Below are 17,271 nucleotides of genomic sequence, written 5' to 3'. Positions count from 1 at the left end.
ACTAATGCTCATGCTTGTTTCCATAGGGAAATACAGATCATGAGTATGCATCATACCTTGTAGTGATCAATAGGAGTGAACAGTTCCTTTTTAACCTGTCACTGGAGTGATGCCTTGAGGCTCACACACTTTTAAAGTTACGCTGTTGTGTACTTAACTCACCCTGACCTACATCAGATTGGTGTGAAGTGCTGCACAGAAGTGGTGTATCTGTGCTTGGTGTGTGTGTCCCAGGGAAGGATGCAATACAGGGACATCCAAACTCCAGAATAATTATAAAGCACCAGACAATGCACCAGCCTCCTACACTCCCTTCCGCACTCATCCAGAGCCATACTGCGCTGCTGTTGCTGGACAAGGATGAGAGGGGCAAGTGTTGAGTTTGATGGCAACAACCATGATGACGTCAATCAACCCCCAAGCCATGGGAACTTTTGAAATAATGCTCCTTAATTGCACCTCGTGTCATAATACAGGAGGGCTGAGGCCAAGGTCATATTACCTAAAGTTGATCTTACATTTTCTGAGGTAATTGGCACAACTAAAGCATTTTGAACACTGGTTCCAGGCACCTGGCAGGAACAGGCAGGAACAGAGGTCCTCAGACAACAAGAGGAGCTGGCCAGCTGTTCTTTTCCCGTGCCATTTGGCCAACACTGCAACGAAACATTTCAAAGTATAAAGTTACATCCTACCTTGGACTCCCTCCAGTTTTGCTATCCCTAGAATTCTGAATGAAGAAGAAGTACATGGCAAAACTGATTACATAGTGGGTATTGATATTACAAAGCACAACTATATCACTCCTGCAAGAATTATTATCAAACAAAGTCTATTGTCTCACCGATCAACTCTAAGGCCATCATTCTTCACTTCTCCCTCTTGTTGTAGATGAAGCACCCAACCAAGATCGCTTGAGCCCCCAAAGAAAACTTGACTGTACTGTCTGACTAGCTACCATCATTTACCCTGGCCAAGTTGATGAAAACATTGCATGTGAAAGAACATCACTGCAGATCATTGGGTGTTAGAAATAATCAAGTTTGGCCATGCACTGACATTTATCTGAAGACCCCCCTCGAATGCTGTCTGCTCTGGAAAAATGCCAGCATCTTAAGAAGTTTCAGCAAGAAATTCCCACCATGATATATAAAATATTCGAGCTGTAGAGTCAGGTACCAGATCTCAAAGAAACAAATCTTTTAAGCAAGGTTTTTCCTACTCTTGAAGAAAATTGGAGAATACCCACCCATCCTGAACCTTTAGTAAAAAATGCAGTAAAACAATCATTCTGCATGGTAATCTGTACAGGAACGGGAATTCATGACTTCCCTGGGTATCCAGAATGCATATTTTCATATTGTTATTCATCCCAGGCATAGCAAATGTCTTTGCTTCTCAATGGTCTTTCAGCTATATCAAATTCTTTTGTGCTGCGTCTGGTATCTCAGTGGACTAATGTGTCCTCTCCAGAAACCAAAGTTTGTGGTCATACCCCCAGGTTTGAATCCCGTCAAGTCCACTTAGCCTTTCATTCTTCCAGTGTCAATAAAATGAGTACATTTGAGTTGGATAACTATGAACACCTGTTACTCAGCTCCCACATACTTTAATAAGTTAATGTGCCCTTTACAAATGCTCAAAAATCAATGATGAGGGAAAAGAAATTGTAGTTCATTCTACTTCCTTAGGTTAGAGCTAGATTTCTTGCCCTTTACAAATGCACATGAGCAAAAATCTGCAGAAGCGCTCTTACAGAATATTCACAACATGCCTCACCCCAGTGGCATTCAACCTTAGAATTCAGTTCCATCAGGTTTTGCCCTATCTTAATTATTGAGGCTAATGAAAGGGAATTTGGTGCAAATGGACGAGAGTACACACGATTTTGCATAAATAGGACCGTTTGTTGGATCAGGAAAAGGCATCCTTGTATCCCCATCACTCACTCTAAATTCTAGAACCACTCATAAGTACAGCCACTGCCGGACTGGGAGCCGAAACCGGCCCTGGCAAACAGCTTGGCTGGGCCCCTGGAGTTGGGGGATAGGGGTGGGGCTGCTAGTTGTAAGCACCAATCCCCTCTCACCGCAGTCGCTTTTGTTACAGTGGGCCAATATTGCAGCTGTGCTGAAAAACCTGCCCCGGTAACAAAATCGGACCACCGGGGAAATGCCTGGTTCCCGCTACGGCCAGTCCGGCCATGGATACAGCTCAAGCTAGAGCTTATCTATCTGAGGAAAGGATAAGAAGGATTTTAGCTACTGTCTAGGACTTTCAAATGAGACAAAGGTTCATGGTTCTCCAGTATAAGTCCATTATTGGGCAATCATATTTCTATGTTTGCCTAATCCATTTTTGCCCCTAAGTAAGTTCCCTGTTTAAGAATATTAAACACACAGTGGCAACAGTAACCCTTTCTGGGGTACCATTTCCTCCTTCCTAGAGTTCAAGGCTAGGCACTGCTAGGGAAAACCAGCAACACAATATTCATGTTCCACATCAACCAACAGTATGGCTGGGATCCCGTGTCCTCTGCCGGGAGGCCAGAAACTTTGGAGTACTGTATCACGTGACAGGGCGGCTCAAGCAATGTAGTTGAGTATCACTTTGTGGATCTATGCACTTTATCTTTTTCCTAAGTTTGGTCTTAAGTACGGTTCCAGAAAGGTCTACATTTTCAGCCAATTTCATGGGTTTGATACACATAGGTATGTTATCAGTGTTTTCAAATAGTACATTCTCAGAATTTATGATGAGATTATCTAGGAAATCTCCTCCCAGGCATCAACCCGCAGTCTAATGGGAATTGAACTCTGTGCTCTTTTAAATAATGAGACATCTTTTCAAATCCATCCACAAATCTGAGTTTAAGAACCCATCAAGGAAGATGGCTCTACATTAACATTCTCAAGATGAGTTAGGGATATCCAAAAATTCATAATCAAAGATACTTTCCTTTGCTTACCGTGAACTCCAACCTCACCCGCGTTTTTGACTTAAGTATGTGAATCTTTGAAAAAAGACAATACTGGAGAACTGCAGTTACAAGTAAGAAATTGATTTTGTGTAAGGCAACTCCTAGAACTCCTTGAGGAAAGGCTGCAAGAGACTGGAGCGGTCCTGGAGGAGAGACTGGAGTGAGGCGTGTCGTAAAGAATATCGCGTGGCGCTGAGCAGGTATAAATCCGCTATTCGGGTGGCAAAATCAGGATTCTTTGAAGAGCGCATTGGCTCTGCGGCCAACTCTTCTAAAGAGTCATTCAGGGTCATTAAGGAGTTACTTAGTGTCCCTGATCCTCTGGTTTTCCACGAGGACCCCCGCAAAAAATGCACAGAACTGGCCTCGTTCTTTAAAAGTAAAATCGACAATATATTAGTCTCCCTTCCCCGGCTAGGTGAGGTTTCCTCTTTGGAGGACAACTCCAGCTCTCAACTTAAGTTGCAAGCGATGGAGCTGGCCTCCCTTGGTCCGGTTACTAAGGAGGAAGTCTTGGCAGTTCTGAGGTCCATGAAGAGTGGCTCCCCGAAAGACCCAGCACCTATTAAATATCTTAAACAGGTGTCATCTACCATCGTCGGCCCTGTGACGGATTTGATAAACCTGTCTCTCGCCCATGGGGTAGTTCCCCCTAGTTGGAAAGGGGCGGTGGTTAAGGCTCTTTTGAAAAAGCCTAACCTCGACCCCGCCGATCTCGCCAACTTTCGGCCAATCTCCTTGCTGCCGGGTATCAGTAAGGTGGCGGAGAAGCTGGTGAACAGCCGCCTTTCGAACTTCTTGGAAGCCAATTCCCTCCTGAGCGATTCCCAAACGGGTTTTCGCCCCGGTCAGGGGACTGACACCGCCCTACTGGCGGTCGTGGAGAATGCGAGGAGCATGCTGGATTCGGGGGGATCAGTGGCAGTGATCCTCCTGGACCTCAGCGCTGCTTTTGATACCGTGGACCATCTGGTGCTTCTCCAACGGCTGTCGGGGGTGGGGGTCACGGGTCTGGCCCTCAAATGGTTCGCTTCCTTCTTGGAAGGTCGTACATTTGAGGTGTGGGAAGGCCAGGAAAAATCATCGTCAACCCCTCTCCAGTGCGGTGTGCCACAGGGCTCTTCATTGAGCCCTACTTTATTCAACGTTTACATGGCCCCCCTGGAGAGTGTGGTTCGGCCGCTGGGTATTAAAATCATCAGTTATGCTGATGATACTCAGCTGGTGGTTGGCCTTTCCCAGTCGGCGCACCATCCAGACCGGCTGCACTCATGTCTTCAAAAGATCTATACGTGGATGTGCAGCTCAGCCCTAAAGTTAAATGGCTCCAAGACGGAACTGATGCTGCTGGGGAACTCTTCTCCATCTTTGTCCCCCAGCAGCTGGCCAGACTGTCTGGGTCCGATGCCTCCCCCCAAGCAGGAGATCAAGAGCTTGGGGGTATGGCTGGAGCAGGACCTATCGTTTAAAACCCACGCCAAAAAGACTGCTGGCGTGTGCTTTGGCCTGCTCCGCTCAGCCCAGAAGATCTTGCCCTTGCTCCCAGTGGCCACTCGAAGGCTCCTCATCCAGGGACTTATCATCTCGCGGCTGGATTTCAGCATTGCGCTATTCCTGGGCGCACCCGAATCTACCCTGAACAGACTGCAGCATGTGCAGAACGCGGCTGCTAGGCTTTTGACGGGTCTCCCTAGGCGTCAATCTGCCCGTCCAGCGTTGAGGGCATTGCACTGGCTCCCTGTGAGGGACAGGGTGAAATTCAAGTCACTCTGCATTGCCCACAAAGTTCTGCACGGAGTCGGTCCACCCATCCTGGATGAGATGGTCCAGCCCTACAAGGCCTCTCGTTCACTTCGCTCTGACCACCAACATCTCCTTCAGGTTGGCAGGGTGAAAAAGGCAAGAACTGGTGGCAGAAGGTTCTCAATAAATGTGGCTTCCCTGTGGAACTCATTGCCCTTACATCTGCGCTCGGAGGCTAGTCTTCTTCGCTTCCGTAAGCTTTTAAAAACTTTTCTGTTTTCCGTTTAATCTTTGCATCTTTTTAGTAGTGTTATGTTCTGGTAAGCGCTGGGATGCCTATTGGTAACCAGGCGCTATACAAAACTCAGAATAATAATAATAATAGAACCTTCTATAGGAGCAATATGTATGAGGCCTATTATCTATAGTATACTCAGCTTGCTTCATTTTATTTCTTTTTAAAAGATGATAGTGGGACTGATTTGGATCCAGCTGTCCTTGCAACACTAAGAAAACTTCAAGATGGATATTTTGGTGGGGCAAGGTAAGCCTATACCTTTCTTGATTTAACCTTGTTTTTAAGTTGATAGATAATTATTAATTTCACATGTATCCCTTACTAATTAGGATGAGCTTTACCAGTATTTGTAGGTTCATCAATGCTGATTATAGAGGCCCAACACATAACGCAATTTCTTTCCTAGTGTTTGAAATATTTATTATGTAAAACGTTCTTATGATTTTACTCAAAACATTCTTACACAGAACATGGACAGAGACTTATTGTGCAGACTGAATAGTCGGTTTAATAGCCAGCCTCAATTGAGCGCACTGTTTTCTGTTGCACTTACTGTAATCATGACTAAACTATAGAAATGTAGCTTTTCCCAGCGTATCAGAGTATTCTTTTTTACCTCATACCAGTGATGGATGATTAGTTATGGCCAAACGAATGTGAGACATGGATGTTCAGAGCGTCTGTGTAGCAATCATTCTCAGTCGAATTGTTTCTTAACCTTAAGAGTCCCTAGCACATCCAGATATCGGTTTCTTAGTGAATTTGCCATTACCAGTGAGTGTCTTCAATATCACCTTGGTGTCCTTATAATTGTGCTGTATCTCTCACACAAGAAATTTGATTTTTAAATTAAATGAATTGCATGTGTTCTGTCCTACTGTTAGTCAAGTAGGCTAATGACGCAATACTCCGCTGCATAATGAAGAGATATAACTGACTTGAAAAATGACAGTGAAGTAGGCACTGGAACAAGCAGATCATTGATAATTTTGCTGTTAACCATGTAGAATATGGATGGTTTGATGCAAGGTGTATGGTGATTGAAAGGCAGTATGCACACTGATTATACATTTCACGTAAGTTCATTTCTGATAGAGTTCTAGCTGCAAATTCCTCACCTTTTGGATATTCCCTAGGTGACAGACTGGATCTGGAACCTTTTCAGCTGTACATCTGCATGCTGATAGGTGGTGCCGTGCGGCTCCACACAGACGCCTTTCTGCTCTGGAAATGACATGTGGAGCTTATATAGGCACCACTCCAGTGCACTGACATCAGTTCCTATCTTTCCACCCCACCAGATGCTGATCCGGAGCTCTATTTCATCTCTTTGCTCCACCTTTACCTCTTCAACTTTGTAAAACGTTGTTCAAGGGAAATGTCACCACCCAAAATGACAGGTTTTAAACTTTGTACGGACTGTCTCAAACAAATGTCTATGACAGACCCTCAGAAGGTTTTCCTGGGGTCGAGCCACACCTCTATGCCTGCAGGGATGGCACTTTGATAAACCCGCAGGCATCTGAGATTGCGAGGCAAAAAACTACATTGAAAGACTACGTAATGGGACCGCTTTAAGTCGAATGTTCAGTCCCATTTGAGTAGTCTGGTAAGCTGAAGAAAAAAAACACAAGAAATCTGAATGGGGCTCTGCCCCTTCCTGTCACTTAGTCTCCTGAAAAGGCTTGGGGCGGCACCATACATCTTGATCTCGTCCTTGAAGTTGTTGGACTTTTGAGCCCCTCCTGCAAATTTTTTGCGTCTGCCATGCCAAAATATATAATAGAGTTCCATAAGGCCATGCTGCGACTCTTCGGATCCTTGCCCACACCTTTGGGCCTCATGTAGGCCAGAGGCCTTACATTCGGAGTACTGCCTGCGGGTTCACCTTGAGTGCTGGTTGAACCCTCCAAGCTACCACAGAACCCCCTCTAGCTCCACTTCCAACTCCGCCTCTGGCACTGAGTTCCACGCTGGTTGACCAGCATCACTGTTCTGACTCCATCAATACAGGACGACTAGGTACCTATTATACTTTCTGACTCCAAATTGCCGCCAGTTTGACCTTGACTAAAGTCATGCCTGACCCCTGTCAAGGCTCCGCTTCCTCCTCCAGAGCCTTCACATGGGAGAACACATACCCTCATTCTTCGTTTGGCACAGATAATGATTAAAATGCAGATGATGAGATTGACCAGGCCTACCATAGGTTGAATTGGTATGACAAGTTCCAAGAGACTAGTGGCCTTGATGTCTTCCTTGAGATAGGGCTACTCTCAACCCCTGGTCCTGCCGCTTAGGAGAGTGCTTCCTCTTGTTTCTCCTCTGCTTTTGGAAGATCGCATATTTACAGCTGCCCTCGTCATTCATAGGGCAGCCGAAGTCCTTGACTTTCATCTCCCCACCATGGAGGTTGTAGTAAATGAGTCCACGATGAAGTAAGGTTCCAAGACCAGATTTATTCACAAGGAAAGGCAACTTAACATCCACAGCGTTGAGCAGGAATAAACAACCGTTCTCCTCAGTTACTCCTGTTCCCACTTCCCACATTCCACCATGACCACATAACATTCTATAATGACCTAAGTATAGAATACCACACACCTCCCCCCTTTTAAAAAACAAAACAAAATGAAAGAAAAAAAAACAATTCAAAACAAACAAATCCCCCCCAAAATATTCAAAAACGAGCAAAATCTTTAAATTTCACAGGAGTATGTTTTTCATGTGAACTCTTCTGTGCCAAAACAGAATCCTGATCAAAGTCAGTAGAAACATTGTCAGAAATGTCATCATGAACAATATTCTCTTGAATATTACCCTCAGCTTGAGAGACAAGATTATCAAAAACTTCATGTGTGCCAGAAAAACCAGAGTCATTGTCCACGACTAGCTGATTTTCAGTAGAATCAAAACTAGAGTACTGTTGAGTAGATGTAATAATATCTGATTTACATTCAGAAATACGCCTAAAATTCCCAATTTTTCCACCTTCAACCCTTACTGCTTTACTAAAAACTTCTGTAACCTTTACAGGACTGGACCATCTAGATGCTCCCTTGTTAATTTGTCCACCAAATTTCACTCTCACCAAATCTCCCACAACAAATTTTGAAGGATTTGTTTTCCTTTTAGGATTCTGTAACATTTTCTCTTGATACCTACCAACACGGTCCCTAACGCCCTTCAAATCCAATTCCAAATTATAACAATTCTTTCCTTTTAACCACCACGGCATACGTTTAGAACCTGGCTTCCTACAACGCAACATCTCAAAAGGAGATAAGACCTGTCACAGAATTAGGAGACATGCGATAGTTTAAAAGAGTAGCCTGCAAAGCCTTCTTCCATTTCAAACCACTCCTTATAGGTAATTGACACGATTACTTAATCACTCTATTAAAACGTTCAACTTGACCGTTGGCTTGTGGAAAATAATTTGATACTCTTTTATGCACAATACCACAGTTAGATAGAAAAGATGCAAAATCATTACTGGTGAATTGTGGTCTATTATCAGAAATGATTTCCTCAGGTAAACCTTCCCGGCAAAAAAACTTATTTAAAAATTCCACCATAATCTCAGAAGTCACCTTTTCAACAATCTTCAATTCGGGCCACTTCGAAAAATAGTCAATTAAAACCACTGCAAACATATCTTTACCCGATTGATAATTAAAAGGACCAATAATGTCAATGCCCAATTTTCTCCATGGGCCCTGAGCAAATTTAACAGGAGTAACACCCACAGAAATAGGCTTCACAGATTTATCACTCATTGCACAAGGAGCACAATTTCTAACCCATCTGTCTACCATACAATCCATACTAGGCCACCAATAAAACTCTCTAATTCTTCTCTTAGTTGTCGACATTCCCGTGTGACCTTCATGGGCTAATTTACAAATGGATTCTCTAACACTTTTGGGAGGGACAATCTTGTCAGCCCTTAACAACATGCCATGATTTTTCATCAATTCATCCTTCACTCTAAAATATGGAGCCAATTCACCACACAATTTCCTTTCTTCAGGCCAACCTTTGTTTAAGAAAATTCTTACTTCCTTAAGAACCTCATCTTGCTGCATAGCTTGTATCCAAACAGCTTCAGAAATGAACTTAGATTGATCATTTCCAGTAACTAGATTCACATCACTCATAGTATAGGCAACATCACATTCTTCAGTACATACCATTCCCGTACTATCACCAATGGGAAATCGTGACATGCAATCCGCATGAGCATTTAAACGTCCCGGAACATAAATCACTTCACACCGATATTCTTGCAACTACGCAGCAAGCCTTGCTAATCGAGCAGTGAGCATCCTACCACCACTTGCAGACAACATACTCACAAGTGGTTTATGATCAGTTCTTAATAAAAATTTCGTACCCCAAAGAAATTGGCGAAAATGTTGAGTCGCCCAAGTGCATGCAAGCAACTCCTTTTCTATAGTAGAATAATTGAATTCTGCATCAAGTAAAGTTCTAGACGCATATGATACAACATATTCTCCATCTCTGTCCTTTTGCATTAAAACGGCTCCTAAACCTACATTGCTTGCATCCACACATACTATGCATTCTTTACCCACAGAAAATGGTTTTAGGAAAGGAGCATATGAAAAGATTCTTGTTGATCCTTGCCCCACAAAAATGGTACCTGTATCTTCAACAAGGATCGCAGAGGATACACAATTGTGGAATAATTTTGAACAAATTTACCATAGAATTCTGTGAGCCCTAAAAAGGACAGCAACTGTTCTTTTGAAGTCGGGATGGGAGCCATGGTGATACTCTGAACATGGTTAATTTTATGCTTAATTCCGTCTTTCGAAATTTCATGACCCAGATACTCCACTTTATGTTGTCTAAACTTGCATTTAGAGAAATTTAACGTAAGACCTTTCTTTTGAACATTACTTAACACAGAATGTAAATTACTGTCATGTTCATCAAAATTTCTCCCAAATATCAAAATATTGTCTTGAAACGCTATGGCCCCTTTACAATTCTTGAGAAAATCTTTCATTAACCGTTGAAAAACAGATGCAGCAATAGCAAGTCCAAAAGGCATTCTCAAATATTGAAACATGCCTTCCGGAGTAACAAATGCAGTCAAATTCTTAGACTCCTCATGCAATTTCACATGATGATAGGTGCTGGCCAGATCAATAGTTGAGAATACAGTAGGATCTGATAAGGTGGAAACAAATTCATGAATATTAGTTAGGGGATGTTTATCAACCCATATTTCTTTATTCAAACTGCGGAGGTCCACACATAAGTGAAGATCTCCTGAGCTTTTAAGTGATGAAACAATGGGAGAAACCCAAGGGGACGATTCAATGGGTTCAATAATCTGTTTCTCCACCAAATCATCTAAAATTTCCTATAAGCCAATGGAACATTCCTAACTCTGTGTCTGACTGGAATTGCCCCATCATTAAGAATAATTTTATGCTGGAAATCTGAATATTTTCCTAATGTGTCCCTAAAAACATCAGGATAATTTTTTTTAATGTTGTTTACAAAAACTGGATCCTCACTAACTTTTCCTGAACCAAGAATATTCATTACAACTGACTTATTCTCATCCGTACCCACCACACACAGTGGTGGAGTAGCATTAGGATCAAGCTTGATGCCTAATTCTCGCTGATGTGGCCATCCAAGAATAGCTACCCCTTTAGTAGCTACATACACTTTCCCCTTAGTAATTCTAACTTTGAATTGAATGTCAGCCCAAAAACAACCTTCCAAGTCTATTTTATGTCCTGAGTAGCCCCCAGGTTGAATGTCCGGGACTAACAATTCTTTTTTTCCCCATAAATTATTTAACAACTTCATGTCAATAATAGTATACCATGAACAAGAGTCTACCATTAATTGAACTGGCTTGTTATCAATTAAGGTGGAACATGAGGGAATTTTTTTATGCTCACCCTCGTCCACAGACAAAATACAATTTAAACTGTGAAGTACTTCATCTTCTTTCTGAGAAATATAATTAACTTTTTGAAGGGAACGACAAACATTGCCAAAATACCCTTTTTTTTTTTACATTTGACACACACTTTGTCCCAAGCAGGACACCCTCTATAATTGCCAACATGGTTAAAACTGCCACATCTGTAACAAGTAATGGTGTTTCTCTTGGAAAAGTTCTTGTTTTCTGCAACTTTCTTATCATTATCCCTTTTTAATGAACTTTTAGTAAAAGTGTTGGAATTAGTTTGATTCTTAACTAAAGAAACTTCAGGTTCGGTGTTCTGTGTCTTAGATACTTGACCTCTGATCTCAGACACAAATAATTCTGACTGTTCAATTCCTTTGGCAATGTTAATGACAGCGCTGAGAGAAGATTCCGTGCCTAACCAATGTCTCTCTTGAATTTTCTTGCTCTTAGTCCTCATCAAAATCTGATCTCTAAGAACTTGTTAGTAAGAGATGGTTTCAAACGCACACGAACAAGCTAGAGAACGCAGAGCAGAGACATAATCCTCAATTGATTCATCTTGTTTTTGGACACGAGAATTAAACTTGAACCTTTCCATAACTGTATTTATTTTCCTTCCAAAGCGAATTTTCATTTGTTTAGTGGCTTTCTCAAAAACATCCATGTCTCCAGCGTCATCAATATGAGGTAAATTGTCAAATTCTTTGATGCCTGCACCTCCCAAACAATTTCTTAACAAGGCTAATTTCCTCTTGGCAGAACATCCATCTTTTTCAAGTACGTCCACATAGGCAACAAACATTGGGAACCATAAATCCCATTCAATGTTAGGATCCCCAGCAGTTTGTAAAAAATGTGGAGGAGCAGCGATATTTGACATATTTTGTGGTAAATAGAATTTTTGTCCTTAACTTCAAAGCAAAATACTTAAATGGATAACAAAACAAAAAAAGAAAAGAACGAAAATGCCTTACTCCTAACGTTTTCACAGTCCTAACGTTTTCACAGTTTAATACCAAGTCGATGATTCACCAATCTCTTCTCAACAATTATTTTCGCATATAATTCCTTCTTATATGCAGCCGATCTTAAATTCAATTCCTCCGTGTAGAATTCTGTGTGAAGAATCAGCTGAAAATATACAAAATGGCGGAACGTAAATGATGTCAGCATGTCACGTAAGGTGAAAGGTGGATCCCACAATGCTTTGCGGGAGTAACAGCGTCGTACAGAGGGAGTTCTACTTGCAGAAGTGTCGCATGCACAGAGTTCTGAACAGAACTCGCACGGCGTTTTAAAAAAATGCAGGATGCAAACGGCGTTCAGATTAACGGTAGGCTCAGGCAGTGCAACAAAGTAAGTAAACACTTTAAAAATTATCGATATCGACCATACAATAACGTAGAAAAGGCGGAATACGACAAAGTCTCAAACCGTCAGCGCTAAGAATAAGTAAGCGCTAGGTTGAAATCTCAAACCGTCAGCGCTGGGTATAAGTCAGTTCTAGGTTTGAAAAAGATTTTCCAACAAAGAAAGAAAAAAATAATAATTTGCCATAGAATATACGTTACCAGGGAGTCGAGAAATAGAAGTACATATCTTTATTTGGTTGCGAGATTCAATGAAACTTCCTTCAGGAAAGCAAATGAACGCTGTAGTCACTTGAAAAGCGAGTGAACGTTGCCCTTCATTAATAAATCCAGGATCCCAAACGTCGCCAAGGAATGTGTAGTAAATGAGTCCACGATGAAGTAAGGTTCCAAGACTAGATTTATTCACAAGGAAAGACAACTTAACATCCACAGCGGAGAGCAGGAATAAACAACCGTTCTCCTCAGTAACTTCTCTTCCCACATTCCACCATGACCACATAACATTCTATAATGACCTAAGTATAGAATACCACAGAGGTCAAGAGCAATGTCCTTACAGAGGTTCTTCAGCCGGAACAAACCTCAGATGAGCCACTCTTACCTTTTAACAAGGCCCTTACGCACACTTTGTTGAGGGCATGGACAAAATCTTGCTCCGGCTCCCTGGTCAACTACTGGATTAAAGTGACTCCACTGCTCGGGCGACCTAGCTTTTTTATCGCAGCACCCCTCCTCTTAAAGCTTGGTGTTGCAGGTATATATTAGCAAAACTAACACCAACATTTCCGAACGACTCCCCCAATATGGAGTCAAAACAGAGACATTCAGAAAAAGAGTTCTTCTACCAGCTTGGCATTAGGATTTGTAAATGTCAGCTGTGGGGTTATTCCCATACCCTTTGGGATTCGTTGGCTCAAGTGTTCCTGAAGATTTGCTACCTGTCCTCACCCAGGCTATACAGTTATGACACGGGCAAGTTAACAATTCGATGTGGCTTGGACATCACTGATTCCATCACGCAGGCCATTGGTGCCAGTATCACCATTTACCTACACACTTGGCTGCAGTCCACAGGCTTTTCAGGTGATGTCTAGTCGTCCCTCATGGACATGCTGTTTGATGGGCTTGTCTGTTTGGGTATAAACCAGGCTAAGCTGTTGAGTGAATCCAGGATAGGAGGGCCACGGCACGATCCCTGGGCTTATATGCCCCATCTCATCAGACATTTCAGTCTTACCGCTCCATTCGTGGTTTTGGCAGGTACACCCCATACCGCCAGCCAATCCATCCTCTACAATATGCCCAGCAGTTTTGCGGTTAAGGCCGTTTGGCCGCCTAGCCCACTACAACCCCTGCAACTCCACCTGCCTAACCCCTTAAGTGTGCCCTTTGTAGAGCACAGCCACCTGATGGGAGGCAGGATTCAACGGCTCTTGCAGGCTTGTCAAGCCATGACATCAGACAGGTGGATCCTGCAAATTTTTCGGCAAGGATATGCCCTACCTTTCATTCTCTCGCCGCAGCACCTTCCACCTTCCCCTCCCACCCCCCAATGACTGACGGAGTACCATCTCTCTACTTTGCGGCAAAAAATTTATGTCCTTTTGACAAAAAGGGCTATCAAGAAGGTCCCTATGCCAGTAGTAGGAAGTTTTTGTTATTCCCACTACTTTCTGGGGCCCAGGTAAGACTGAGGTCTTCAACCTATTTTAGACCAGCCACTTCACATTTGACCCTGGTCTTCCCTCGGCCCTGAAGACTGGATGGTGCAGTTAGACCTGCATTTTGTGGTGAAACAGGAGCATTTTCAGTTTGTTGTGCTCCCTTTTGGTCTCACCATTGCCCCTGTTCACGAAAGGGTTGGTGTTGGTGGCAGGACACCTTTGGAGGTCAGAAGTGCCAGTCTTCCCATACACTGACGGCTGCCTGTCTCATCCCCCAGGGAGTAGTGAACTACCTCCAAACTACGCAAACCTCTTATCATTGGAGGCCACTATAAAACACCTCAAAGTCACACTTGACTCTTCCTCAGAAGCTCGAGTTCACCTGAGACATTTTGGACACGGTTTAGTGTTGTGCCTTTCCCCCAAGTAAGACAGTCCCGGACATTCTGGTGATGACCCTGACCTTTCCTCCTCTGGTCCTGATGGCTCACCTAATCCTGTTGGTCAAACATGCCAGGTGTCTTATGTGGGCTCTACAGTGGGATGTGAAGTCTCAGTGGGCCCAATAGGAAGGGGCCATCCCCGACCATATTCAGTCTATTAATTAGTTATTTTGAAAAAGGATATAAATACGCACATGCCCCTATTTGGTGTAAGGTGTGGGTCCCAAATGTGCATCCACCACTAATAATAAGTGGGGTTACACCATACATACATGCAATCAAATAACATCTACAGGTGTATACATGTATAGCCCCTTGTGTTACATGCCAATTGCCCCTTCATCCAACGAAAGCCTTTGTATGCTCATCACTAGAACCAACGCAATTACACCAAATACCATATTCTTTAGGAATGTATCTGAAAGCATACTAGTCACCTTTTAATCACCACATTAAAAATCACCAATAAAGTATGCTAATGGTGACACTTGGTGTTGTCTCGTGGTATACAATTAAGAAACACAAGAAAAGAGTAACGGCACTTAGATATATACTTAATACTAGATCCATAGCTCTATTTAAACACACAAAAATGTTGTTAACAATAATGTGTTTTTGTTCAACAGGGAATGGTACAGGCAGATGTAAGGGACTGCAATGGGTTCCAGACTTTTTCCTTCTTAAGCAAACCTCTTAATGGGGTAAATTGAGGAGTGGCAGATCTGTGGCCCACGTTTTGTTTTATTTTAGCCCTTATAAAGTCGTGGGCCATGGCGCACGATTGATAAAACATCTGTTCGCTGGTGCTGTCTTTAGCGATGTAGATGTTGAAATTTAGATCTCGAAGAGAAGCACAGAGGCCCTTCAGAAGGAGCAGTACTTTTTTTGGAAATAATCTGGATTTAGTAGAAGGGGAAATAGTGTCTTTGGATCAACAGTTTGAAGGTTTGGAGTTGGCGATTGGCTAGATACTTCCCCAGAATGGGAGTTGTTGTCCCCAAAAAGGATTCCTCTGCCTGCAGTCACATCATACCAGGGCCGCAAAGATGCTGGAGTTGCCTCTGCCATCTACTGAATTCAAATCTAATTTGCTGACAGAGGTCCTTGATTGTTCAACTTCTTCATCAGAACCTCTGTTGCCTTTTAGTGAGGCTCTCATTTAGCCTATTCTTGAGATTTAGCAGAAACCTATGTCATCAGCAGCAGTGTCTAGACCCATTGCATGGCGGTACAAACCTGCTCCAGGTGATCTGATATTCTTGTCCGCCCATCCTACACCTGAAAGTTTGGTAGTGAAGCTACCTGTTCTCAAAGTTAACTCTTGGGTCCTTTCTGACAACTCCAGCATGCCTTGAAGTCGACCAATGAAAACTCTTTATTAGGGCGATACATCCATGCATCAATAGAATCAGTCAAAACAGTGGTCCCAAAGTTACCTGACAAAGTTCAGAATTGCTGAACGACAGTCAGACGCCTACCCACCAAGTCATTCATTTGGGTTTAGACACAGCTGATTCAGTTGTAAGGGGGATGGAGGTCTTCATTTGCTGCAAAGAGACCAACATTGGCTGAGGGACTCTGGGGACTCTGGGTTTTTTCTGGATGTCCTACCTACCATTTGATGGATCAAGACTGTTAGGCACCAAAGCAGATTCTGCCTTGGAGAGATTCAAGGATAGGAAAGTGACAGGTCTTCAAACACAGCCTAAAGATTGCAGGCAGTTTAGTAGGTTCTGGGTGTTTGGCCAGAACTTCTCCTTTCGTGGAACGAGCCAATACCAACAACAGAACCAGCAGCCCTCCAGTCCCTTCTGTAGGAGTTATAGAGGGTGGGACATAGGTAGAGAATGTGGAGCTGCCCATCAGCCATCTTCCTCCCCTACCAATGTCTCAGGATAGCAACCCTAGTTTCGGCATCTTGGAGCATGCTTGCCCAGGGAGGATGTTGGCCTACTTTCTACTGTTATGGAGATCTGCTACAACAGTTCTTTGGAGTTTGGATATTGTGGAAAATTGGTACTATCTACCCTTCCATGAGTTGCCTCCACCCGTTCCTCCCCAACAAGATTTTTGTTCAGAAGAACATCTTCTCCTTCTTTAACAGGACCTTCAACTCCTACTTCAAAAGGGCACAGTAAAGTTGGTTCCAGAGTAAGAACGGGGTCAGGGATGCTATTTGTGGTACTTCCTGATTCCCAAAATTTAAGGTCATTTGTCACGATCCACAACCTCGGGGTTTTGAACTTCATTCCTCAAACAGGAAAAGTTCAAGATGCTGACCCTTGCACTGGTGCTTCATGCACTGTAGAAGGAAGACTAGATGGTTTTGCTTGATTTGCAGGATGAGTATTTTCACATCTCTATTCTGCAATTTTACCGGAAGTATCTCCATTTCACTGTGTGGTACTGAAGGACTGGACTATTTAAGGCCCAGCGGTGCCAAGGAACAACACCTAAAACCTTCGTGGGATACCTGTTCTGGCGCACTAAAGACAGAGACACGGGAGACTTCCTTCGGCGTCAAAGATCAGCGTTTATTACTGCAGGGATGCAAAAGTCATGGGAAGTACAACAGAGTGTAGGTTCCAAGAGTCTGCTTCAAATTGTATTTGTGGTTCGCTCTCTTTTATACAAGATCTTGTCATTGCACAATATGTAAGCAAAAGGTTACAGCTCAGTTCCCACACTAAAATTCAAAAGGATCGCTTTCATGTATTCAGAACCCCGGAACATAATTACATTAACATCACCAGTTCCAACTGTAAAAGCACATCTTCCCATCATTAGGTACATTCCACTTGAGTTGTA

The 17,271-nt window shown here is 43.0% G+C and overlaps 1 protein-coding gene across 4 annotated transcripts in view; it reads left to right on the top strand.

The window, feature by feature from the left end:
- Positions 1-17,271, top strand: part of PHKA1 (phosphorylase kinase regulatory subunit alpha 1) — a 1,063,236-nt gene that overhangs the window by 608,322 nt on the left and 437,643 nt on the right. For all 4 annotated transcript variants that reach the window (XM_078663812.1, XM_078663811.1, XM_078663813.1 and 1 more), the window contains one exon: positions 5,189-5,267. In XM_078663812.1, coding sequence (XP_078519938.1) covers positions 5,189-5,267 — 79 coding nt within the window. The remainder of the gene's footprint in view (positions 1-5,188; positions 5,268-17,271) is intronic.

The sequence above is a fragment of the Lissotriton helveticus genome, chromosome 10 (genome assembly GCF_964261635.1).
Source record: "Lissotriton helveticus chromosome 10, aLisHel1.1, whole genome shotgun sequence".
In the NCBI taxonomy this organism is placed as follows: Eukaryota; Metazoa; Chordata; class Amphibia; order Caudata; family Salamandridae; genus Lissotriton; species Lissotriton helveticus.
The sequence above is the reverse complement of the archived record's forward strand: the minus strand, read 5'-3'. Positions and strand labels throughout refer to the sequence as shown.